Raw genomic sequence first — 25,689 nt, forward strand, 5'->3', positions numbered from 1 at the left:
ATTTATTACTGTGGGTACTGATAAGATTTGAAAACTCTTGTTTACTGGCTTCTTGTTGCCAATTCACATTTTTTTTTTTTTTTTGAGACAGAGTGTTGCTCTTATTGCCCAGGCTGGAGTGCAATGGCACGATCTGGGCTCACTGCAAGCTCTGCCTCCCTGGTTCAAGAGATTCTCCTGCCTTAGCCTCCCGAGTAGCTGGGATTGCAGGTGTGAGCCACCACGCCCAGCTAATTTTGTATTTTTAGTAGAGATGGGGTTTCACCATGTTGGTCAGGCTGGTCTCGAACTTCACCCTCAGGTGATCCACCTGTCTCGGTCTCCCAAAGTGCTGGGATTGCAGGCGTGAGCCATCATGCCCAGCCAGCCGGTTCACTTTTCACACTTCTGAATTGTTAAGGTATTTTACAGTTGAGAACGTGCTACTTTTTTAATTTAAAAAAGGGCAGGAAGGAGGAGTGTTACAGATGAGTACAACACTGAAACCGAGGAGTCCTGTTTATGGTGACTGCCAGCCTTATCACACTGTAGCCAGCATTCTCTTCCCCTGCAGGGTCACCCCCAACCAGCAATGGGCCTGTTTTCATTTATAATACAAAGGTGGTATTGGTAAGTGTGACACTGGAAACCTTTTTGGAAAATCACTTTTAAGTCCACCACCACCCCTCTTTGACCTTTTGCTCTTACTTTGACCTTTGGCCTTTAAGCACATGCTTAAAAATTGTCCCATAATTGCAAACCATCAGGTTCATGTTTCACTTAATGCATATTCCTTTTCTGGAGGCAAATTCTTAGTCACCAGTTTATTGGTTAAGGTGGTAAATGTAACCGTATTGCTACCAAAGGGTAGTAACTGTTTCATCTACTGCCAGCAAGGAATAAATGTGTTTGTCACAATAGTAGTGGCAGTTTTATTGAATTAAAAAGTTTAAAATAGGCCAGGTGTGGTGGCTCACACCTGTAACCCAGCACTTTGGGAGGCCGAGGTGGGTGAATCATCCAAGGTCAGGTGTTTGAGAGCAGCCTGGCCAACATGGTGAAACCCCCGTCTCTACTAAAAATATAAAAATTAGCTGTATGTGGTGGTGGTTGCCTGTCGCCTGTAATCTTAGCTACTCAGTAGGCTGAGGCAGGAGGATCACTTGAACCCAGGAGGCAGAAGTTTCAGTGAGCTGAGATCGAGCCACTGCACTCCAGCCTGGGTGACAAAGTGAAACTCAGTCTCAAAAAAAAAAAAAAAAAAAGTGTAAAATAGGTCAGGCACAGTAGCTCACGCCTGTAATCTTAGTACTTTGGAAGGCCGATGTTATAAGTAGAATTTTCGATGCCACAAAAGAAGGAGCACTCGAATATAAACTTCCTCAGCAAGGCAGTTTACTTCTATAGAAGGGTGTGGCTCACAGATGGAACAATGGCGAGTGTACATTTGGACAAGGGAGGAAAAGGGGTACTTTTACCTGACAGGGGTTGCCCCTACTGCTGTGTCGTTTCCCTGTTGGCTAGGGTTGGACTGCACAAGCTAGACTAATCCCAATTGGCTATTTCAAAGAGAGCAGGTTCCGACCTGGAGTGGCAGGGTGGGTGGTTTGGTGGGAAGGACGGTTACGGGCGGGTCAGAGCAGATAGCCAGGGGTGACCTAGGTCAAAGAAGGTGACTGGAGTGGGTGACTGGGAAGAGTCAGGATGAGGCAGGTGACTGGGGGAGCAGATGTGAACTATTGATTAGAACTGGTAGAAAAGGTTAGAAACTACAAGGAAGTTAAACTTTAAAATAGAGAAAGAATAAGAGACCTGAACATTCTGACATACTAATTCTTTGAAGAGAAACTTGGGGTTCACTATATCTAACACCAAGGTGGGCAGATCGCTTTGAGCTCAGTAGTTCAAGACCAGCTTGGGCAGCATGATGAAACCCCGTTTCTACAAAAAATACAAAAATTAGCCGGACCTGGTGGCATGTGCCTGTGGTTCCAGCTATCCAGAGACTGAGGCTGGAGAATCACTTGAACCCGGGAGGAGGAGGTTGCAGTGAGCTGAGATTGTGCCATTGCACTCCAGCTTGAGTGACAGAGCGGGACTCTTGTCTCAAAAAAAAGAGAGAAAGTATAAAATAGTATATCTGGATTGTCTTTAAGTTTTATTTCCAGTGACATTGAATATTTTTCTTTCTTTCTTTCTTTCTTTTTTTTTTTTTAAATACCATGTCTTGCTCTGTCACCCAGACTGGAGTGCAGAGGCATGATCACTGTTCCTGGCAGCCTCTACCTCCTGGGCTCAAGCGATCCTCCCACCTCAGTCTCCCACACCTGGCTAATTTTTGTATTTTTTGTAGAGATGGTGTTTGGCCATGTTGCCCAGGTTTATTTTTCCATTTGTTATGTTATTCTTCCATTTGTGTATAATATTCATATCTTTTGTTCATTTGTCTGCAATGGGAGTCTCTTTGAAGTACGGATCTCTATAGGTTGCAGATATGTACTCTGTCATAATTGTTGCAGCTGGAGATAACATTTATGTTTCCTTTTTTATTTTAATGTTGCTTTTAATCATGGGGATTTTTTAGATTTGTTATCTGTTCAGGCTTGGTAGTCTTGTGCTTTGAATTGTTTTTTCCTGTTGCCTCAAAAGTTGAAGGAGGGTAAAATGAACTTAAAATACCCTGTTCTCTGCGTGTGGGTGTGTGCGTGCATGTGCGTATGCCGTTTAAATGTCTAATTGCTATTTGCTTATTTAACTCCCCTCAGGTTGCTAACCAGTCGTCTCACCACTGTTTTTTTTTTTTTTTTTTTTTTGAGAGGGAGTTTCACGCATGTTACCCAGGCTGGAGTGCAATGGCGCGATCTCGGCTCACCGCAACCTCCGCCTCCTGGGTTCAGGCAATTCTCCTGCCTCAGCTTCCTGAGTAGCTGGGATTACAGGCACGCACCACCATGCCCAGCTAATTTTTTGTATTTTTAATAGAGACGGGGTTTCACCATGTTGACCAGGATGGTCTCGATCTCTTGACCTCGTGATCCACCCGCCTCGGCCTCCCAAAGTGCTGGGATTACAGGCTTGAGCCACCGCGCCCGGCCTCACCACTGTTAAACAATGCTCCCTTTGCCCCATTCTGAGAAGTTGATATTTTGATAAACGTGCCTTTTACCTGCCACACTGATGCTTTATTTTGTGTCATGTTCTTAGAGTTGAGACAGTTTGAGGTCTCAATTTTTTTTCTTTGCACGCAATATAGCTTTTGGAGATTCTTCTCTGCTGGCATGGTACTTAACATTTGTGAAGAGCTTACCCATCCCTACTCTTAGGAAGATTCTTAGTCGTCTTGCGGGCGTGTGTGCGTGTTTGTGTGTGTGTTTAAGATAATTGATGTTGGATGTTCATTGTGGATGGATCTGCTCATAGAAGGCTAACTTCTGCCTTCCTCTGGTATGATGTAGTTTAGCAAATGAGGTGAGATGCTAGGGACCATGGTCACTTTGGGAATCATTTTGGGTCAGACCTGGGTTCTAGTTTTAGCGCCACTGCCTTTATCAGCCTTCCGTCATTTTTGTATAAATGTGATAATAGCTCTGTTGGTGGCTCAGGAACGCTTAGTCCTTTTTCCCTCCTTTGGGGTTCTGCAGCCTCCAAGCCACACCTGTTGTGCAGCTCCATCATTACCCCTCCACAGATAGAAGGCCACTGTACACTGTGTGAGAGGATGTGGCTTAGGCTGGGGTCCAAACGAGTCTCCCATTTACCTCTCTCAGCTTAAACTCTGTGGAGACCAGGATCTGCCAGCCCCGTGGAGGGTCAAGACCAGCTTCTCCACCCGCTGGCCAGTAGAGCAGAGAGGGACAGAGTGAGAGGTGCCTTCCCTCCCTGTCCCGAGGTTAGGTGGGTGGGCAAGGGTGGGGAAGTGGGGACGAAGGAAAACTGAAATGTTTCCTGCAACAGTTTCTTGCAATAGTTTCCTCTTCTGTGGTTTGAGGATGGGGGAAAAGTGTCACTGGGACAGCCCCACCCCTAGACCTCATGGGGTTATCCTGAGTTGTACAAAAATGGCCAAATGTGATGTAAGACTGGTAGTGCTTGTGCTCTGGGTTGTAAGTGGCAGGTGCATCAGGATACGTCATCTGAGTAGAGCATACCTCTTCTTGGATGAGTGGGGGTTTCTTCCTAGTTAATTCTGCAGTGTGGACTTGGCTAGTGTAGTTTCGTGTGTTGACGTTACCAGGGAGGGACTGAGGGCTTGGGGTTTAGGTCGTGGCTGTGAGAGTCTCTGGTGGGCATGGGGGTGGACCCCAGCATCTGAAGGCAGAATTGTTTCCTAGTTGGTCATGCGTCTTGGGTGGAAGAAGGTGAAGCAGCAGATGGTGAGGGAAGCCAGGTGCCCCATGGAGAATCCTTGCTCCGGAGCGCTGGCCTCTCTGCCACCTGCATTCCTATGAAGTGTTCCCTGTAGCCTTTCCATGTTCTGCACACTTAATGGGTGTGAGCTGCAGGAAACCAGGGACCTTCACGTTGAGAGTCCCTGTGTCACCACAGGACAGTCATTTTGCAAAGGCCCTGAGCAGGGGAGCAGAGGTGAGCTACCAACACTGTGGAAGGCAGACAGACATGTTTGCTAATGAGCTGGTTTCTTTGTGGAGCTTTCATCGAGGAGGAAGGGGGATGTTTGACTTTTCTTACTGCTTCTGGAGAGTTCTTTACAGGGTTGGATTAAATGAGGTGAAAGGATCCCAAGGCATTTGATTCCATGCCTGACTAGCCCTCCCCAGTCCCTGAGGCCCAGCTCCCTGGAGGGTACAGCCTTCTACTTTCCAGGCTCCTCTGGGAACCACGAGGAAGAGAGGGGGCAGATTGCCTTTTCCATAAAAAGGAACAGAGTTTCTACCACTTAGAACATGTTTCTGCCTCATAGGGCATTTCCAGCTGAACTGACAGTTCTCGGTGATAAATGTAGTTGAGTTTTAGGTTAAAATTTTTTTTTCATCCTATATGCATTAATCGAGTCATGGATTTATGGTTGGGTAGCCCAACCCTCCCCTAAAGAGAGAGAGAGAGAGAGGAAAAAAAAAATTTAAAAAGCCAAACCATTGTCTGGGTATGATGGCTCATGCAAGTAATGTCAACAATTTGGGAGGCCCTGCTGGCAGGAAGATTGCTTGAGGCCAGGAGTTTGAGACTACTTTGGGCAACGTAGTGAGACTCTTAGGCATAGTGAGACTCTACCTACACAAAAAATTAACAACCAACCCGTGCTTTTGGACCCTAATCTGTGAAACATAAGCTGGTAAATGTTAGCTAAAGCTACCATTAAGTTAGTTGCCTGCAAGGAGCCACTCTTTCCAAGTTTGTGTGCTGCACCACAGCTCACAGGCCCATCTACCTTTGTAGGATCCCCAAGGGGAGTGCTGCAGCCCTCGGTGCCGAAGCCGAAACCTGATCTGCTGGGCATGGGTCTGGCGGCATGTCAGTATCACCAGGGGAACTTGTCAGAAATGCAGATTCAGGGCTCCAACACGGACCTCCTTATCAGAACCTTGTGTTGGGAGCTGGGATCTGTATTTAGAATAAGTGGTTCTGATGCTGCCAGCCAGGCTCTTCATGCCAGTGACGTTAGGGGCAAGTCACTAAGAGCCCTGCTTTAGGTGAGGATGCTGAGACCCCGAGAGAGTAGGGACTTGCATGGGCTGAGGTCATGTTGCTGAAGGAAGGCGCCTGTGTCTCTACCTGAGAGCTCCTTCTCTTCCTGCAGCCACTCTGTGTGGCCCAGTCAGTGTTCAGGCCTCCTGTATGTTCTTGTGTCCTGTAGAGTCCTTGGGCAATAGGTAGTTGTGTTCACACTCATTCTTAGAGGCGAGTTTTATGGATATGCTCTTCTGATGGTGGGGTGGTGGTAAGTGGGGAGGTGGGGATGGGGCAGCTGGGTAGCTGTCTGCCTGTCGTTCTCCCCTGCTGGTTTCTGAGGTCAGGCAGGCCAGGCTCTCCCAGCCCTCCTGCGAAGGAGGGGCCGGTGGGTGAGTGGTGGTGTCCAGGCTGTGCCTGTCAATTCTACACTGTGGGAGAGGTAGAGCGGTCATGGGATCTGTTTCCAGAGGAGTGTGGTTTCATGTCCCTTCTTGGCACTTCATTCTCAGAACATTGCAGACCAGCAACCAGCCTGCCATGGCAGCCTCACAGGAAGGGGTTTTGCAAGTAGCCTCTCCGTGGAAGCTGGTTTCTCACTGGCGGATGTGGGTGGGTCACCTCCTCAGTCCCAGGGTGGCCTTGTCTGCTTTTGCCTTGGGCTGTGTTACTTTCCTCACCTGGGAAGTGGGAGGTGAGCAGGGGGCTGGCATGGGACCTCTGCCCCATAGACCTCTGATCCTGTCCCTACCTGTCCACTTGAGGCACTCCCTTCTTCCCCACTGTTCAGCCACTGCACTGGGGGCAGGGGACCATGGAGGACTTAGGGGTCCTCCTGGATTGCCACTGGGGTTCTAAAAGGAAAGCAGTAAAGGTAGGCCAGGCCCTCAGAAAGTCCCTCAGAAATAGCACCCTCCTGGGGTAGGACCTCTCAGGTTGCTTTGGAGGTTAGACACAGAGAAAAAACAGCAGCCCCACTCTTCACTCTGCAGTTCACAGGGTGTTCCCACCTCGGTGGTGTAGTACAAGCTTCATTACAGCCCTGGAGGACAAAGCTGTGGCCGTGGCGGGTTGAGGTGGGAAGGCGGATGGCAGGTGAGGGAGGGAGCGGGGGATGGCTGCTGGCTGCTGGCTGCCGTGGCCTTCCTCACCCCTTTGAAAGCTGAGCTTCAGAGGTTCTCAGGAAATGTTGCATGAATGAGTATGGGGCCCTCATCTTGACGTTTCTTCACTGGGCACAGCTGGATCATGTTCAGACTTGCCTGCATGTTCATCTCCCAAACGTGACTCTTTGTGGTCAAGCCCCTGTTTCTTCTGTTGGCTCTGGTGGGTGGAAAGAACATGGGCTTTGGAGTCCCCTGTCCATGGTTCCAGTCCTGGGCTGTCATTGCTCTGTTGTCCTTGGGCAAGTCATGTGACCTTTCTGAACTGTTTCCTCAACCATGAAGTGGAAAAAAATCAATTCCCAATTGAGAGGTGATGAGATCAATGTTTGGGAAGGCTCCAAGCAGAATTCCTGGTACTTAGAAGATACTTAAAAAGCATCTTTCTTCCTTCCTTCACAAATCTTCCTTATCATTTGTTTTATGGAGAGCCAATTTAACCTGAGTTTTGTATTACCTATACCTGGCCTCGGTAGTAGGCCTCTGCTTGGACCGGTAAAGGGACACGACAGAAATGATTGGGAGCTTTCCGAAATCTGCATATGAGCAGGTTTGGGAGAGAGATTTTAACGCCGAGCCTGCCGTCTCACCAGTCACACATTTCTCCGCAGATTCTGCTTCTCAGAAGATGCACTATTATAGATACTCTAACGCCAAGGTCAGCTGCTGGTACAAGTACCTCCTTTTCAGCTACAACATCATCTTCTGGGTAAGTGTATGGGAGCAGTCACATTCCCTTGTTTAGTCCTTCATTTAGTAAATTATGGTTTTTCACACACTCTAGATTTGCCAGACACTATGTGAGGCTCTGGGATAAGGTGGTGGTCAGGGTCAGTAAGCCCTACCCTCACAGAACCAGTGGCAACCATGGGGATGGGGGAAGGCCAAAGGCCGAGGTGATTGAAAGCCACAGTAAGGCCAACCCAGCCTTGGGGTTTCAGGAAGCCTTGGGGCCCTGGCCCAGATGCCTGTCTGTTTCCACCACCTGCCGCTGCCTGTTCCGAGCCTGGAAGTGCCCCAATGAGATAGCAGCAGCAAGGTACTTTGTGTGTATCTGACTGTGGGCCAGGTCCTTTTTTAGGTTCTGGGAGGTGATACCAGACAAGGCCAATAAAATCCTACCCTTGTAGTGCTTATGTGTAACCAAGAGCCATGTCAGCCTCCTGAGCAACAGAGCAGTGAGGGAAAAGCTCCTTGGCTAGGGTGCCCAGGGAAAGGCATTCTGTGGAGGTGACTTGTGGGCTGAAAACTGAGTACTAATGAAGAGGTGGCCAAGCAGGGGTCTGGGGAAGAACGCTCCAGACAGAGAGAATGGCAGCTGCAAAGGGCCGGAGGCAGGAATGAGCTTTGTATGTACAAAGGACAAACAGAAGGCCATGTGGCTGGAACTGAGTAAGTGGGAGAAGGGACACAGGTGGGGATGGAGGTATGCAGGAGCCAGGCCACAGAGAGTCATACATGTCTCAATAAATAGTTGGAATGTTTTAATAATAGTTCTAATGCTTTAAATCATTATTAGAAGGCTTGTAAGTTGGGCGGTGTGATCTGATTTTGGAGTGACTGCAGAGTGAGAGGATGGATCGTGGTACCAGGTGGTTCTGAGATAGGATTTGGGGTAGAAGGGTACATTTAAGTTATCTCGGCCGGGTGCGGTGGCTCAAGCCTGTAATCCCAGCATTTTGGGAGGCCGAGGCGGGTGGATCACGAGGTCAAGAGATCGAGACCATCCTGGTCAACATGGTGAAACCCCGTCTCTACTAAAAGTACAAAAAATTAGCTGGGCATGGTGGCACGTGCCTGTAATCCCAGCTACTCAGGAGGCTGAGGCAGGAGAATTGCCTGAACCCAGGAGACGGAGGTTGCGGTGAGCCGAGATCACACCATTGCACTCCAGCCTGGGTAACAAGAGCGAAACTCCATCTCAAAAAAAAAAAAAAAAGTTATCTCATAGCCAGCCTCAGGGAGATACCATTTCCTTTGTCATTGACTGTCCTGGAGATGGAAGTCTTGGCCAGCCACCATCAGAGGGAGCCTGGACCAGATGAGAGCATGGAAGATGGATCTGTTGACTGAGAAGAGGAGAGGTGTGAATATTGAGCCCTAGGATGCTAGAGTTTTGGTCAAGGAAGAAAGCCCACTCCCAAGTTGGCTGAGAGTGAGTGGCCTGAGATAAAAGGAAGACCAGGAGATTGTGTGTTATAGAAGCCTTTCAAGTGGAAAGGCAGTCAGCCATGGTGCAGGGAGGCGAAGAAGGATGAGGACAAGACATTGGTAATGGCTTAGACAGAGTGGAGGTTGTCGATGACCTTGAGGAGACCACTGTGTGCCCTGGGTAGGGGATCGGGGTGGGTGGATGGAAACCCAGCTGGAGTTGGCTGAGGAGCCAATGGGAAGTAAGGAGGTGAAGAGGGTGACTCTTGACAGTTCTTCCAAGAATGCTTACCTTAAAGAAGAGAAGAAAATCTGGACACTGGCTGGAGATAGTCAGTGGGTTAAGGGAGATATAGCATGTTTATTGCCAGTGGGATTGGCCCAGGGAGAGGCAGACATTGATTCTATGCAGGAGGGCCTGGGGACATGATCATGCATGGAGGCTTTTAAAACCATGAAACATAGTTTATGAGTATCTGTGTGGGGCTGGGCGGAGAAAGAAGGACAGAATGAGTGACCATGACGTCACATTTTGCTTCTACTGCAGATTTGGCATTTTCTAGTGGGACTGGAACTCTTGAAAACAAGGCAGACTTTACTAAGCCTTCTCTGCCTTGCAAGCTTGATTTTACAGCCTCATATCCTGGTGATTTATCTGAGTGTGTTTGGGGATTTTCTGTCCTAGATAAATAAGGTGGGATTCAATGGCTTGGTCCTTTAGCCCACGCCTTTTCCTGTGCTCAGATAACTTTGCACCAACAACCACATCTTTGTCCCTGAAATAGGGCATTGCTGGGTGTTTGCTGTGGTGCCTCTGGGTCTCTCTCAATGTGGGGGTCTGTGCTCTATCCTCATGATGTATGGCTTCTCAGAGCAGCATTGGTCCATGTCTGGTGAGCTCTCTGGCCTTACCTGGTGTTCCCCTCCACCATCCAGCACACCCAGCCAAGTGTATGGTGGAGGGTTGCTGGGCTAGGCAGGCAGTCTGACACTTGGGCACTTGGATACCCAGACGCTCCCCTCTCTGGGTGTGCTGCTTGGCTTTGTGCCTTGACCTCTGACTCTCATCTTGATTTCTGCAGCTAGAGCAACAACACTCTGCCAGTAATGCTATGGCTGAGGGCCCTGATACCTTTGTTTCTTCAGAGGGTCTCAGGAGAGAGTTTTGGACATCAGGTAGCTCTGTTAACTTGTGCAGTAACACATTTGCAGCACCGTTTTCCAGTAGTGGAGTGCATGAATCCAGCTTGGTAGCAAGTGTGCTTGGTGGTTGAAGTTGCTGCAGCATTTTGGGGGTTTTGCAGATTTGGCAATGTGTGTGTTGAAAGCTAATCGTTTTTCAGTTAGTGTGCATTTGGCAGAACAGGAAGGAACAAACAGGAACAGTCAGGAAGACCAAGCATGAGAGAGGTTGGTTGGGAAATGAGAGTGGAAGGTGAAGCACCTTACTTAGGGAGAAGGTGCTGGTCCCTCCCCACTAGGTTCCTGGTAGTGATGTGCAGTCTTCATCTGCACTGGAGATGCCAGCGTAGGGTAGGGCCTGAGACTGGGTTGCACAGCCCTCTGGGAAGCTCACGGTGTGGCAGGGGGGTACCAGGCTGGCTCTGACCCCCAGGGCCTCCCTGAGCTGAGTGACCTAGATTGGATAAGCCTCGGTGTTTTCCTTGTGAAAGAGCACTCTCAGCTGCCTAGTGTCTGCCTCAGGTTGCTGAAAATGTATAAAGTGGAATGCCCAAGCCCTTACCTCTTCAGATAAGTTTTCTTTTTTTAAAAATGGAGAAAATATAAAAGTAGGATAATTAAATGAACCCCATGTTCCCACCATCTAGCTTATTTGATTTGTATTCCCCTCACCCCACACTTTGGATTATTTTGAAGCAAAGCCCAGGTAGATGTATTTTGTTTGATGAATTAACAGGGAGCAGTGGTGCAGAAGGATTGCACTTGCTGATGGTGGACACTGGACTCAGCAGGCAGGTTTGGGTGGAAGGCAACTTGTTGCTTCTGTGACCAGTTCTAGGTGTTGGGACAATACGAGGTTTGATTTAGTAGTTTGCCCGCACTTAGAATTATGTTCACAATAGCATTCTTTATAGATAAATACCCTTTGTTCACTAACATTTTTTAAGCTATCTTTCTGACTTCAGTTTTCCCAGGGATTGTTAAAACCTGCTTGGGATGAGAAATGTAGATGCCACTGATGTTTGCATGTCTGTTCTGGACCTCTTGGTTTACAGAATGAGAATGGAATGGGCTTGATGAAGTTCTTACCACAAGGATGTTAGGGAAAATATGCTTCCATGCAATGTAGCTTTTTGAGAGCGCTAGCATTTTTTACTTAAAAAAAAAAATCATTCTTTGGTTGTGCTAGACCTGTTGCTAGTGCAAAATTTAAATGCACATCAAAACCACAATGAGATACCACTTCACACCCATTGGGATGGCTATTATTTTTTAAAATGGAAAATAGCAGATGTTGACGAGGATGTGGATAAATTGAAACCTTTGTGCGCTCTTAGTGAAAACGTGAAATGGTGCAATTGCTGTGGTAAACAGTATGGTAGTTCCACAAAAAGTTAAAAATAAAATTACCATATGATCCAACAATTCCACTTTTGGATATAACCAACAGAGCTGAAAGCAGGATGTTGGCCGGGCGCGGTGGCTCAAGCCTGCAATCCCAGCACTTTGGGAGGCCGAGGCGGGTGGATCACGAGGTCAGGAGATCGAGACCATCCTGGTCAACATGGTGAAACCCCGTCTCTACTAAAACTACAAAAAAAACATTAGCTGGGCATGGTGGCGCGTGCCTGTAATCCCAGCTACTGAGGAGGTTGAGGCAGGAGAATTGCCTGAACCCAGGGGGCGGAGGTTGCAGTGAGCCGAGATCGCACCATTGCACTCCAGCCTGGGTAACAAGAGTGAAACTCCGTCTCAAAAAAAAAAAAAAAAAAGAAAGCAGGATGTCGAAGAGATGTTTGTACACCCATGTGCACATTTATAGCAGCATTATTTACAATTGCCAAAAGGTAGAAACAACCCAAGTGTCCATCAGTGATTGAGTGGTAAACAAAATGTGATACAGAGATGTAAAAGAGCTTAGAAAGGAAGGCCATTCTGTCACATGCTACACCATGAGTAAACTGTGCTGAGTGAGATAAGCTAGACACAAAAAGACAATACTTGATGATTCTACTTATATGAGATACTCAGAGTAGTCAGAATCATAGGGACAGAAGTAGAATGCTGGTTGCTAGGGGCTGGTGAAGGGCAGATTGGGGAGTTGTTGGTTAATGGGTACAGAAGATCTCACTTTGACGTGCAGAGGGAAGGAAGCTGGGAGAGGCGTACAATGGAGGAGTGGCATCTGGCCCTTTGTCTTTGTTCATTTATACCCCTCACTGGTTTCACAAAACATTTGAGCTTTTCTGGGTTTGCCGAGTGAATCCTCCAGAGGGATGTTTCAGATGAAGTCTGCAACTCCAGGGTTGCTTTCCCACACAAGCATTGGCTTTAATCTGCATGCAAAGGTTGGGTAAAGTCCTTGCCTGGATCTGCTTCAGAGATGGATTAAAAGTGAAGAACTGAGACCCCTTCTAAGTAGACTGTAGGCCTGTGTTACACAGGAGAGTCCTCTGCTTGTCCTTTAGTTAAAAAAAAAAAAAAATTTAATGACACTCTGCCATTGGCTTTCTCAGTGACTTGAGTACATCTGACCCTACCCTTGTATAATATGTGAATTTGCCACTGTGCAGCCTGTTTCTGAGTGAGATGAGAGCCATGGACATTTGTGCTGTGTGACCAGCGTGGCTTGAGGCTCCTTCCTTCAAGGTCACAGATGCCTCCTGTGAGTAGGGTGAACATGTAATCTAGCTTCAAATCAGGAAACTTTTGAGAGTGAGAGAGAGTTTATTGAGAATTTTGCCAGAACAACAGGTGCACCCCAGGCCTGTCCTGTGTAAAACTGGGCATGTGGCCTCCCTGCTCAAGAGAGGAAAGACAAGCCCAACCAAGGGGGAGAGATCAGCTCTCTTCCCCTGCCCCTGTGTATGACATCTTTGCAGGTGGGGTCTTATTCTCTTCATCTGACCTTTATTATGCTCCTCCTTGTAGAGGACTTACCACCTCCCAGGATAGTCTGCTGTTCGTGGGCTTTTCTGACTGTTGGAGAATTGCCCTTATTTGACTTGAACTCTGTGTCTGTGATATCAGGCCCCGAGCCCTGATCCCTGGATCTTCAGGCAAATGATTTCTTCACTTCCATCTCGGTAATGAAGTCAGAAGGGAAAAGTCTAGTGTTTTAATAACGTGTGTGGTGTATTTTTGTTTTCACTGTTGGGAAGATGTCCCTTTTTCTCTTTAAGTAATATTGAATAAACTTTTGTAATTACATGGAAATTCATAAAGGCTAAACAAGGCATCCCAGGTTTACTGCATTCCCTCTTCCACGGCCCAGTGTCCTGTCTGCAAGCACACAGTTTTATATCCTGTGAGCAGTATCCTTGCAGTCTTCAGATTTTCACATCAGTATCTACTAGTATAGAACATTCCAGGTTGCAACATTATCTTTCCAGTTGTATTTTTAGAAATTCCCATATTGGACATTTAGGTTGTTTCCAATTTTTTTGCTATCCTAGATAAGGATGCAGTGATTAGTTTGTGTAATACACATTCTTCCCTTTAGGGAAGGGAGGGAAATTATTCGCTGAGATAGATTCCCAGGAGTGAGATTAAATGGGTCACAAGGTGTGTACATTGTTTTGACTGCCTGACATATAGTCAAAATTACATTCTCCAGAGTAATTGCCCCAGTTCACAGAAAATTGACTGTCTTTTGGCACAGAGGGTGTGTGTGTGTGTGTGTGTGTGTGTGTGTGTGTGTGTATTTGTGTGTTTCTACATTTAGACTTGCCAAGGCAGAGGGCAAGGATTGCTTAATCAGAAACTCCACTAGAACTTAAGGAGTAGCCTGTGGTGCTGATTCCTGCAGGGCCCCAGCCCCTGATCTCCCCCACTTATGCAAGTGTGAGTCTGGGACTGCCAGTTTGGGATTACTGAGGAAGGCATATTCAGGGTGCTCTGAGATTATTGCTTGGCACGTAGGACTGTTAAATGCTTGCAGGTACTTTCAAGTCTACGTAGCTTGGTGTGCTTGTATAACTCTGCCTCCTTGGCTGGTAAATAATCAGCATGGCATAGTCTGCAGGAGTGATTTTTCTTATTTGTACTTTTTTTCTTTAATGGAAATCCTTTTTATAAAGATCACCTCTATTGATATCTGATAGAGTAACATTTATTCATTTTAACTGTACAGTTTAATGACAGCTGTACATGACACATAACCACCATCATCACAATGGAGATATAAAACATTCCCATCACCCCAGAAACTTTTCTTTTGCCCCTACAGTCATGCCCACCCTACCCCACCTCTTCCCTGGGTAATGATTATTCTGCCTCCTATTTGCTATAAATTAAACTCTTTTGTACCTGATGTTTTTTTAGTTAGGTGATGCTTTCTCTATTTTCTCTTTTTAATTACTTTTTAAAAATCTTTTGAAATTATTTTTTAATTGTACAACATACAGAACAGAAAATTTGTCATTGAAACCATTTTAAGTGGATAGTTAATTAGCATTAAGTACACTCACAGTCACCTTGATTGCTGCTCTTATTTTTATTATTTCTTCCTTTCTACTTTGGGATTGTTTTGCTTTTTCCTAGCTACTTAAAGTAGAAGATTAGATCACTGATTTTTAGATCCTTTTTTTCCTAATATAAATAGTTGAAGCTGTACATTTTCTGCATCCCAGACATTTTGATAAGTTTTCATTTGATTTTGTAAAAATATTTTGCATATGTATACTTTATGAACTATGCCACCTTCCACCCCCAAGTTAACTTCAAAAGTTTCTCCTTTTACTCTAGATTTTAGCAATTTTATACATGCTGGTATTGTTTTATTTGCATATATTCTGTTTGGGGTTCATTGGGCCTTCGAGATTTGTGGGTTTATAGTTTTCATCAGATTTGGAATATTTTAGCCATTATGTTTACAAATGTACACCCTTTTTCTCCCCTTCCCGCTCCCATTTTCCTAGGACATTGTTTACCTAGGTCACAGAGGCTCAGTTTAGTTTTTGATTTTGTTGAGTGTTTTCCCTCTCTCCTTTAGTTTCTGTGGCTTTGTCTTCACTTGACTGAGTTTTTTCTTCTGTAGTGTCTCATTGGCTGTTAAACCCATCTAGTGAAGTCTTTATTTCTAATATTGTAGTTTCTATTTCTAGTAGTTACATTTGGGTCTTTTTTATGTCTCTGATTTCTTTCCTCATCATATTTATATTTTCCTTTAAATCCCTGAACATATTTGCAATACCTGTTTTAAAGTCATTGCGAATTCTTCTCTGTCATACTTGTGTTTTTTATTTACTGAATTTTTTTCTCTTGTAGCTCACTTTTTTCCTTTTCTTGACTATTTAGTAACTTTTGATTGAATGTTACAGTTTTTCCACGAAGTATTCCTCCCTAACAGTATGAAGTCTTTTGTGTCTGACATCTTTCATTAGAGATTCATTCATACAGTTGTATATAGTTGTAGATCATTTATTCTTGTTTTGTAATAGTCTATTGTGGGGAAATAACATTTGTGTTATTTACAGTTTTAGGCTGTTAAGACCTGTTACAGTGAAATAAAAACATACCAGCGTTGGAGACCTGAGTATAGGGGTATCCCAGGGTTCGTGTGGCTGAGCAAGAGGAAATCCTGTCTTTCGTCTCCAGGTCCAGATGGTTTTAGTGTGATAGTTTAGTGCTGAGCTTGGCAGGCCATGACTTGCAGTCGAAACCTGGCCTTTCGCCTGTTTTTTGCACATACAATTTTATTGGAACACAGCCACACCCATTCATTTACGTATTATCTATGGCTGCTTTCCCATTATAACAGCAGAGTTGAGTAATTGCTGCAGGGATCGTCCAGCACACAAAGCTGACAATATTTACTGTTTGGCTTTTCATAGAACTGCTGACCACTGCTTTAGTATCTTGGTTTTCTACTCACTGTTTATCACTGAACTGTGCCAAGGTTAGGGTGGGGGTTCCCTCTCTCCCAGGGGTGCTGCCTGTCACCTCTCTTGAGCGGCTCTGCTCCCTCTGCCTTCCTTCCTTTCCAGGGCCGTGACACAGGTTCCTGGGCAGGGCTCAGTGGGGCTCAGCTCCTTGTTATCTGGCAACACAGAGACAGCTGTGGAAGCCGCTTGTAGAGCCCTTTGCACAGTCCTTCCTCACACTGGGGCCCTCACATGGGTTCACTGCCTCTGCTGGGAGGGCACATGTGTTGCTTTTTCTCAGAACCACCCTTCCGGCAGAAGGAAAAGCTGGGGTGTGATAGCTGTGTGACCCCGTGCAAGGCACCTCCTGCTTTGGACTCTTGCTTCCCGCTGTCATAAGGAAGCTGAGCCCCAGCATCCCTTCCGGCTCCCAGACTTCCCAAACTCCCACTGACAAGTGGCTTGGTTCAGACTTTCAATGTAGGACAGGTAACTGCAGCTCCTGCCTTGGCCCACTGGGCTCTAAGGGCCAGGTTGGGTCTGGGGTCCGTACCCTCTGGTGCTTTTTGACCTCAAGTTCAATTGAATCATCAGCATTTCAAGTGGCCACAAGTATCTCTGTTGTTCCCTGAATGTGCCAGGCCTGGATTCAGGATTTCCTATTCTGGAGAGTGCCAGGACCATAGGGTTTCTGTCGGGTGTAATTTATGATGGCAAAGCTTAGCCAGTGGGAGGTACATGGGTCCTTGGAGGTCATTGGTCTCCTGCCGCTTATTTTGCAGGTTGGCAGACCGAGGCTGGGAGGGGGAGGGCTTCCTCACCCTGACTCTGTGAGTTAGGGTTAGAGCTGAGTCTCAGTCCTGGCTTCCTCCACTTCCTGCTGTTTTCTTTCCATCATCCTTTCCTACCTCACTTGAAAAGCCTCCAGAAGGCCCTGTTTCCCTAAGCTCTGCTTCACTGTTGTCTCCAGAAGCCCAGTAAAACAGGTGCTTCTGGAAAGGAGGACTTTGTCTTAGGACAGAGGCTGGCGCTGGAAGTAATTGGGGGTGGGATACAGAAAACCAATGTCAAAAGGAGACTCAGTGTCTTCAGAACAGCAGATGCTTGTGGCATATCTTTGAACACCCCCCATGTCTCTGCTCTGCCTACCCTGCAGGAGGGCATGGCCACCTTGAGACTGGCTCTGTGCCTGGAGTAAGCACGTCACATAGAATCTTCTTTCAGTCTTTACAACCTTCCTGTGACCTAGGAAAGACCATCCCTGTTTTGTAGAGAACACAGGCTCAGAGAAGGTCTTATACTTGCATAAGGCCCTGTCACTAGGCAGCTGCAAAGCAGAGACTGGACCCAGGGCTGGCTTTGTTCAGGGGAAGAGGCTCCGTGAATGTCAGCCTGAGTCAGCATGTGGATTGTGCAAGACTCAGAGGCCAGCAGGGCAGAGCCTGAGAGCATCGCCTGCTGCTCGTGGTTCCCCTTGATCTTGCTGAGGAAAGGCCTCTGGGGCCTGCAGGAGTTGCCAAGTGCTTTTATACATGCTTAAATGAAATCTTGCAAGGAGCCAAGGCCATTAAATCATGGGTGAGAGGCTGCCTTTGACCTGCTTGGAGCTGCATCTTTCTCTTCCAGTTCAGCAGGGCCTGGCCGGGTGTCTGCTCTTCCTTTGTGACTTGATCGTGCTTGGGTAAAGTGCCACATGGATGCTCATGTGGTAAGTGGATTTCTTGTGTCTGGACTCTGGCTGGAGCAGCCCAGAGTGCCCCAAGAGGACCTTCTGCCTTCTTTCACAGGGACATTTGCCTAAGGTAAAAGGTCAATATTGAATCTTCCCAATGACCCACAAAGAGGCCCTGCTGCTTTGTCCACCTACCCCGATTGGGACACAGAGTGGTCTCACCACATGACAGTGTGGGTCATTTGGCTTTAGAGCCGCACAACCCCAAAACCCTCCTGTGGAACTCCTACATCCCCGGGCCCTTGTGTGAGTGCCCCTGTGTGGAAGGTTTGGGCTGCTGCTCATTCTTCCTGGCCTGAGCAGCTGCTCTGTGGGTGGTGAGATAATGTGTTGCCAGGGTCAGAGGCATCCGGGTTTGGTTCTTAAGTCTGCCACTAGCTAGCCATGTGACCTTGGGCAAAGGACCAAATTGCTCTACATTTGAGCTTTCCCATCTGAAAAATGAGGGTAATTGGGCCAGTGTTATGGGACACGGAGGAATAGTCTTCGGTGCATTAAATGTTTAATGCAGTGCATAGCTCCCAGGAAAGGGCCATCATTTGCGGTGACCACAGCAGTCTAGATGCTCACTGGTCTAGACAGACAGAACGCTGGCCTCCTCTTGAGTTTGGCTGGAGCTGGGCCCCGTTCTTCAGTAGGGTCATAGGAGGGAGACAAAGAAGGTCACTTGAGGCTGGAGGGCACTCAGCTGAACCCTCACTCCCAGAAGATTGGCAGCCAGGGCTTACCCGGCCTGGCCTCATGGACCATCTGCTGCAGAGTTCCAGGGAAGGGTTCTGTTGGGGTGAAGTGGGCTGGTGACCCGGCTCATTCATGGCACTGTTATGTGAGCGCCCAGGTAGGTTACTTACTCTATCTGGTCCTCCCTCTGCCTCCTGGTCTCTGAAACCAGGATTGTTGGTGCTCAGAGCTCCTGCCCTGGGCCACTGTTCATTGAACGCATGATCAGACATGTGACCCCCAAGTTCTTGTCTTTCCGGTGTGAGTTAACTTTAGTTCTTCCTTTAAAATAGAATGGAAAACAACACAAGCCCTTATTCTTTTTTTTTTGAGATGGAGTTTCACTCTTGTTGTCCAGACTGGAGTGCAGCGGCTCACCGCAACCTCCGCCTCCTGGGCTCAAGCAATTCTCCTGCTTCAGCTTCCCGAGTAGCTGGCATTACAGGCATGTGCCACCACGCCCAACTGATTTTGTATTTTTAGTAGAGATGAGGTTTCTCCATGTTGGTCAGGCTGGGCTTGGACTCCTGACCTCAGGTGATCCTGCCCACCTTGACCTTCCAAAGTGCTGGGATTACAGGCATGAGCCACCACGCCCAGCCAAGCCCTTATTCTTAGAGCTGAGAGAAGGAGAACTGCACATAGTGGTGGGGAGCTGGCTTCCCCAGCCCAAAGAGTCAGCCAGGGCTTTCCTGGGGTGGGGGGCCTTGGGAAGAACAGCAAGCTGGGGAGGGTGTGGTCTGTGGGCCATATGCAGAGTGGTAAGTGGCCCTGTGTTTGGGGAAGGGGCGATTGGAACAGAGGTGAGCAGGAGCAGGTCCCCGAGGGTAGAGATATGAACTGCTCTTGAGATCGAGGGTCTTTTTTGAGAACTTGTGCAGAGCAAAATTCCCTTTGTGAAACCAGTCACCTCTTCCCATTGTATCTATTTAGTCATCTAGGAGAACAATTAAAGCAGCACCTCAGCATGAATTCACAGGAACCTATTAATATAAATGGAGCTGAGGCTGGTTTTTTTGGGGTGGGGGAGACCTGGTCTCACTCTGTCACCATTCAGGCTGGAGTGCAGTGGCACAATTTCAGCTTACTGCAGCCTCGACCTCCCGAGTTCAAGCAGTCCTCCCACCTCGGCCTCCTGATAGCTGTTAGTACAGACATGGGACACCATACCCAGCTAATTTTTTAAAAAAACATTTTTTTAAATAAGATGGGGTCTTGCTGTGTTGCCTACGCTGGTCTTGAACTCCTGGGCTCAAGCAGTCCTCCTGCCTCAGCCACCCAAATTGCTGTGAGCCACTGTGCTCAACCTGAGGCTGGTATCAATGTGGGAAATGATAGAAGTCAAGGTGAGAGAAGGGGTGAGCTGTGAGGTGCAGTGGGGGGAGAGAGGAGAGTTCCAGCAGTGGTTTTGTTGAGTGTTTTTAAGGTGGACTCTTCTCTCCTGTCACATGTGGCACCAGGGGATGAGTGAACAGTTAAGAGAAGCAGTTAGGCAGGGGCTGGAATGTCTGTTGGGAACACTGGATGGGGCATCGGCCTCTAGGCTTATTCTGCTCCGGAGGGAAATGCCCCTATGTAGAGCTTGACCATGGACCTGGGCCGGGCTGGGCGTTTCTTGGCCCACTTTTGCTCTGAATGCCTTTGGATCGAATTACACCCAGAAATGTGCCTGAGGGTAGTAGCCAGAAGGACTCAGGCAAGCACTGTCCTGGTATTGGGCCCTGTGCCTACTATGGGGCCAAGTCCTCCAAGTTATTGGGCTGCCACTCTGAACAAAACAGATAATGTCTCTGCCCTCAGGATGGCTTAGCTGGGGATCTGGGATCAGTGCTTCAAAGAAAATCAAGAGGAGGTCACACGTGGGGGATGGGGAGCAGTTCCATGCAGAATGGTAAAAGCAGGCCTTGAATGTAGTGAGGGAGGAGCCAGGAATGCATATGGAGAAAGAGCATTCCAGGCTGGGGGAACAGTGTCCAGACTCCGAGACAGGGGTGAGTTTGACGACTTCAAGAAACAGCAGCAATGCCAGGGTGGCCCAGGGAGTGGCGCTGGAGCAGGGAGAGGGAAGGAGATGCCATGGGAGATGTGCATCAAGCCTGGCTGCAGAGGCCTTGGGGGCCATAGCAGAGGGTGTGCATTTCATTCCAGGTCTGCATGGGAAGTCACTGCAGAGTTTCATGGAGGGAAGTTCCTGGTTCTGTATTTTTGAAGGATCAGTCTTGTTGCTTGGGGACCCATGAGGAGCCTTCTGTGGGATCCAGACAATTGAGTGGAGCCGGGGCAGGTGGGAGCAGAGACTCTGGAGGAAAGCTGGTCGAATGCACTGTGTATTTGGAGGCAGAACCAGCAGAGGGTCCTCTGGGGGAGTGTGGGGCAAAAGAGGAAGAAGACACCAAGCCTGGGGTCTGGGTTTTCTCTCTTACACTGGCTGGGTGGACGGTGGTGCCACTGAATGAGTCGGAGAACAGTTGTGGGGAGCTGGGTTGGGGTTGGGAGACCAAGGCTGCAGAGCGGGGCATGGTGAGAGTGAAATATCATTAGCTGTCTTAGGAGGACAAGTGAAGTAGACGCTAGGGTATTTGACCTGGGCACAGCCACGACTGGAGGTCTCGGTGTGCCAGTCGGCAGTGTATAGATGGCATTTAAACCCTGTGAATTACAAGATCATCTAGAGGGCTCAGGGCAGGGTGAAGGAGCTAGGACTGTGAGTGAAGCCCACCAGCATCTAGAGGGGTCTGAAGGAGGAGGAGGAGGAGCAGGGAGGAAGGCCGCCAGGGGCATATGCTTGGGGTCCCCAAAGCAGAGTGTGTCAGTGGAGTAGTTGGAGGAAGGAAGAATGATCAGCTGTGACCAGTGACCAGCCAGATACCATGAGAAAAAAGTCTTGGCCTCCAGCCTTGGCAAGAAGGAGGCAGGTCACTGGGAACCTTGAATAAGGTGGGTGGGGCTGGAGCTCAGCATGTCAGTGTAAGACACCTGGAGAGAGAAAGGAAGCAGTCATGCATTCCATCAAGAGAACCCTTCCCAGCTGGTCAGTTTAAGGGGCAGACTGAGAATTGGGAAACGGGTGTGGTGTGGTAGAAAAGGTCAGGAATGAGCCCAGGGAGCTCTGCCCCGCATGGTGCTTTATCCAGTACTTGAGACACGGTATCTGACTCTCGGGATGTACTCCATGAATATTTGTTGAATGAATGAGTGAGGAATGAATGAATGAACTGAGACTTGGGATTCAGCCCTTCTCCCCACTGCCTGGCATTTTGGTCTTGGCCCTCCCTGGGCCCCAGTGTTCTGCTTTTGTAAATGGAGTGATTGGTTCTTGGTGAGGCTTCTTCACTTACTGTTCACAGACCATTGTGGGAGCCAGCAGTGGGAAGCTATGAACTCTCTGAAATTTCATACAAAATACCGGGTATGTGTGCATTTTCTGAAAGTGATCTGTGACCCAGAAGAGGTTGGATCACAGATCACCTTCAGGTTGGGTGAGACTTCCTGGGGCTTTCCTTGAGCCTTTTCTTTCCATTCTGGTCCTGGGGCTAGTTATTGAGTAAAATAGGCAGAAGTGGCTCAAGGCTTGAGAACACACTGGAAAGCTGATAGTCATAGAGAAGTGTGGTCCTGTTATTTATCGTGAGATGCTGATAAGTGCAGTGAAATGCCAGTGTGGTATAAAATCTTGACAGAAAAATAGGAGGCAGCTTTATTAGCAGAGCCCACAATGTGTTTTGTTCTATATGGAAAAGTCCTCCCTGCTTCAGGAACCTGTGTGATGTATTTGGATGGGCCCCTTTCTGTTGTGGTACACATGGGGTGTGGGTTCCTGCAGTTGGGAGGTTGGGGTTGGGGGTGCTTCTCTTCTGGGGTGAGCGCATTGCTTAGAGCAGGCCTGTTTTCATTCTCTAGCTAAAAACCCAGCCTATCCTGAGCACAGGGGCACCCCCTGCTCAGTACAGATGCCTCGGGGAGGAGGCTTAGCCCTGGCCAGTGGATGGCCTGGGCCGCTGGGTAGCTGCTTATCTGTGCCTGGTGTCTACCTCCAGGACTGGAGAGCTGGTATGTGTGGCAGAGGTGGTGCTGGTCTCTGCTTCCCCCTGTCTTCACCCTGTGGTGGTACCCGGCCCTGTGCAGCCTCTTCTTGCTTTAGGAACCTCTGAGGGGACCTGGCGCAGCCCTCACAAGGGGTGATGTCTTCTTATACACCAGATAGTGCACTGATATGAGTCAGGGTTGCAGAAAGGGGAAGAAACAGGGCACAGCCTGATGTCTGTGACCCATAGTCTCTCCAGGGTGGAGTCTGCTCTGAGATCTTTTCCTGTTCCCCTCCCTGGGTCACGGGGTCATCTGAGGTTGAAGGAGTTTGTCCAGACATTCAGGAAGGTGGGTTCAAGTTATCTGAAGAACCTCAATGCCCATTTATTCTGGCATTGCCGGCCCCTGTCATCTGCAGGGCCCAAGGGGCCATGTGGGATGTGAGCTAGGAGCGTGCCCTGCCTGACAGTGTGGACTTCACTCTATGAAGCATGGTCACAGTGCTGGTTTCTGGCCTAACTTCCCCTCTCTCTCTCTCTCCTCTGCCCCCGCTTAGTTGGCTGGAGTTGTCTTCCTTGGAGTTGGGCTGTGGGCATGGAGCGAAAAGGTAGGTATAACTGTCACAGGACGCTGAGCTTCAGGCAGCCAAAACCAGATTAATTGGACTTCATTTTCCCATCCTCCAGTCTGTTCCCTGACAAGCATTTCTCGTGCAGTGTCAAGGTGTGTAGTTGTTAATGTTTACAGATACAGCACCTGCCTACTCTGTCCCCACGATAAGGTCGGCTGCTGGAGGCAGGAGCTGGGCTGTTTCGGTTTTGATCTCTGTGGATGGAGAGAGCTCAGCTCTTGCCTGCAGCTGTGCCCGGGGCAGGCATGGGGCGACCCAGGTCCCTGAACACAGGCATGCTTATTGTTGAGGCTCTTATCCTCTTGGTTGAGAGAGAGCAGGGAGCAGGGCTGGGTTACGTGCCCCCAGGGTACCCTGTGGGGCAGGGGTTATTCTTTAAGCATCTCTGTGCCTCCTTGCCCAGCCTCAGGAAGAGAGGGGAGGAGGGGAGACACAGCTCCTACTGTCTGGAGGCACATGGGGCAGTTGCAGCTCCAGGAAGGGGATGAAACTGGAGTGGGCAGGGTGGGGCTGTGCTGCCACTTCTTGCCCTGTGGCACAAGTGCTGGGGAGGCGGTAAGGGCTGTAAAGAGCTAGGGAGGGAAGAAGGGAGGGAAGCAGTAAGGTAGAGCAGGCCTGGCCAGAAAGAGCCAGGACTAAAGCTTCTTCTGGTGTCTTGGGCCCGGGCCTTCTTCCTTCAGTGGAACTTCCCTTTGCTTCCGGTAGGAAGAGGCAGGAGAACCTAGATCTACAGGCTTTCCTGCCATGATCTTAGGTGTGGATAAGGCCCACCTTCAAGTTTGGGCACCTTCAAATTGGCCTGTGAACCCCTGAAGGGCAAGAGCTGGAGTGTGATGTCCTTTTGCCCCAGTGACCCAGAAGCAGGTTCAATCTGTCTCACAGCGCCACCGTGTGGCTGCCCCTGGGACTGCAGCCACCTGACTGGGTGTGGCCCTAAGTGTGGAGCTGGCTACTATTCCTTTGAATCTGTCCATCTAAAATAGTTAAAAAGGCCAGAACCTAGCTTAGAGAGACTTTATTCAATCACACATGTTGAGGACAGGCCTACCCAAGAAGCACAAATTCCAAAGAATGGAAGTCAGCCTTCCTGTTCGAAGTGTAGAAGCTTGGGATCGTTTATCTGCACAAAGCCAGACAGAGCCTCAGTTGCCCAGGCTGGAGTGCAGTGGCTTGATCTTGGCTCACTACAACCTCCGCCTTCCGGGTTCAAGAGATTCTCATGCCTCCCCTTCCTGAATAGTTGGGATTACAGGCATGTACCACAGCACCCGGCTAATTTTTGTATCTTTTAGTAGAGATGGGGTTTTGCCATGTTGGCCAGGCAGGTCTTGAACTCCTGGCCTCAAGTGATCTGCCCGCCTCAGCCTCCCAAAGTACTGGGATTACAGACATGACCCACCACCCCCGGACACCTATGTACATCTTAATACATAGTCACAATGTTCTGATTAGTTGAGGCAGCTTTCAGGAAAGGTATGTTTAGCATTCCACACTGTAGATGTAATTGTCCCTGGTCTTAGGTGATACCTGATCTGAGTCAGTAAAGAACAATGAAGGAAGCAGTTAAACTATAGCAGAGATCAGTGACTGGAAGGGGGGCTGTGGTCTCTCCTAGTCCCATACCTAGCGGGAACAAAGAGAAGGAGAGTTCAACCATAATCTAAGAAACAGAATTGCAAACACGCTGTATGGCTCAGTCTCCAGGGCTCAGCTTCCCCCTTGGCATTTTATAAACCCTACAGAACTGTTCTCCCCATTGTGTGATGGTTTGTGTTTAAATTGAAATTGAATATAAAACAAAATTCAGCCCTTCTGTCTCACTAGCCACATTTCAAGTGCTCCACGATCCCTATGGCCGGACAGTGGGGGCATAGTCTAAAACACCTCCATCAATGTAGAAACTTATGGGCAGTGCTGCTTTGGCCTGCCCCCTGCTGTGTTTTCCCCAAGAGTGTTCATATTGAAGCTGTTTTCATCTCAGGAGAGTAGCATTCCTCATTAATTAGGTGCCAAATTGGGGGACTAACAAGGTTAGCCACCTGGGTGACCAGTTTGACCACAGGCCACAGGGCTCTGTTTCCCTCCAGGCCTGGAACAGGCACCCTGCAGGCTATGGAAGAAGGCTGGTGGCTGCCTGGGAGGAACTCACAGCCTAGGTGGAGGCCAGGAATACCCTCTGGGACCTGAGGTGGACAAGAATCTGCTGGTCAGAGGGGTCCCTGAGGGCATGGATGGGGCCAGACTCTGGCCTGGCTGTTAACAAGAGGACTGAGCCTGGGAAGGCAAGTCCCTGTTTTCCGTTCCACCTGCACCCCCCCGGGTGGCATCCTTGATTCCCTTTCCCTGCTGATGCTGCCCTGCTTTCTCTGTCTCTTTCAGGGTGTGCTGTCCGACCTCACCAAAGTGACCCGGATGCATGGAATCGACCCCGTGGTGCTGGTCCTGATGGTGGGCGTGGTGATGTTCACCCTGGGGTTTGCCGGCTGCGTGGGGGCTCTGCGGGAGAATATCTGCCTGCTCAACTTTGTGAGTGGCCACAGAGACAAGAGTGGGATAGGATGGAGGGGGGTACAGGTTCTGCTGGGCAGGGTTATATGTTACCTGGCCAGAGCA

The 25,689-nt window shown here is 48.6% G+C and overlaps 1 protein-coding gene and 1 long non-coding RNA gene across 4 annotated transcripts in view; both read left to right on the forward strand.

Moving 5' to 3' along the window:
* The window catches only part of TSPAN14 (tetraspanin 14), a 66,860-nt gene that overhangs the window by 26,661 nt on the left and 14,510 nt on the right, over positions 1-25,689 (forward strand). For all 3 annotated transcript variants that reach the window (XM_032259251.1, XM_032259252.1, XM_032259253.1), the window contains 3 exons: positions 7,382-7,479; positions 23,002-23,052; positions 25,456-25,602. In XM_032259251.1, the coding sequence (XP_032115142.1) occupies positions 7,399-7,479; positions 23,002-23,052; positions 25,456-25,602 (279 nt within the window). In that variant the 5' untranslated portion in view covers positions 7,382-7,398. The remainder of the gene's footprint in view (positions 1-7,381; positions 7,480-23,001; positions 23,053-25,455; positions 25,603-25,689) is intronic.
* On the forward strand, positions 7,486-11,570 carry LOC116537195. Its single transcript, XR_004263013.1, has 2 exons — positions 7,486-8,403; positions 8,711-11,570. It is a non-coding gene; the product is annotated as an uncharacterized LOC116537195 (long non-coding RNA).

This window comes from Sapajus apella, unplaced genomic scaffold, assembly GCF_009761245.1.
Source record: "Sapajus apella isolate SASKATOON/1434 unplaced genomic scaffold, GSC_monkey_1.0 scaffold107, whole genome shotgun sequence".
NCBI classification, from domain to species: domain Eukaryota; kingdom Metazoa; phylum Chordata; class Mammalia; order Primates; family Cebidae; genus Sapajus; species Sapajus apella.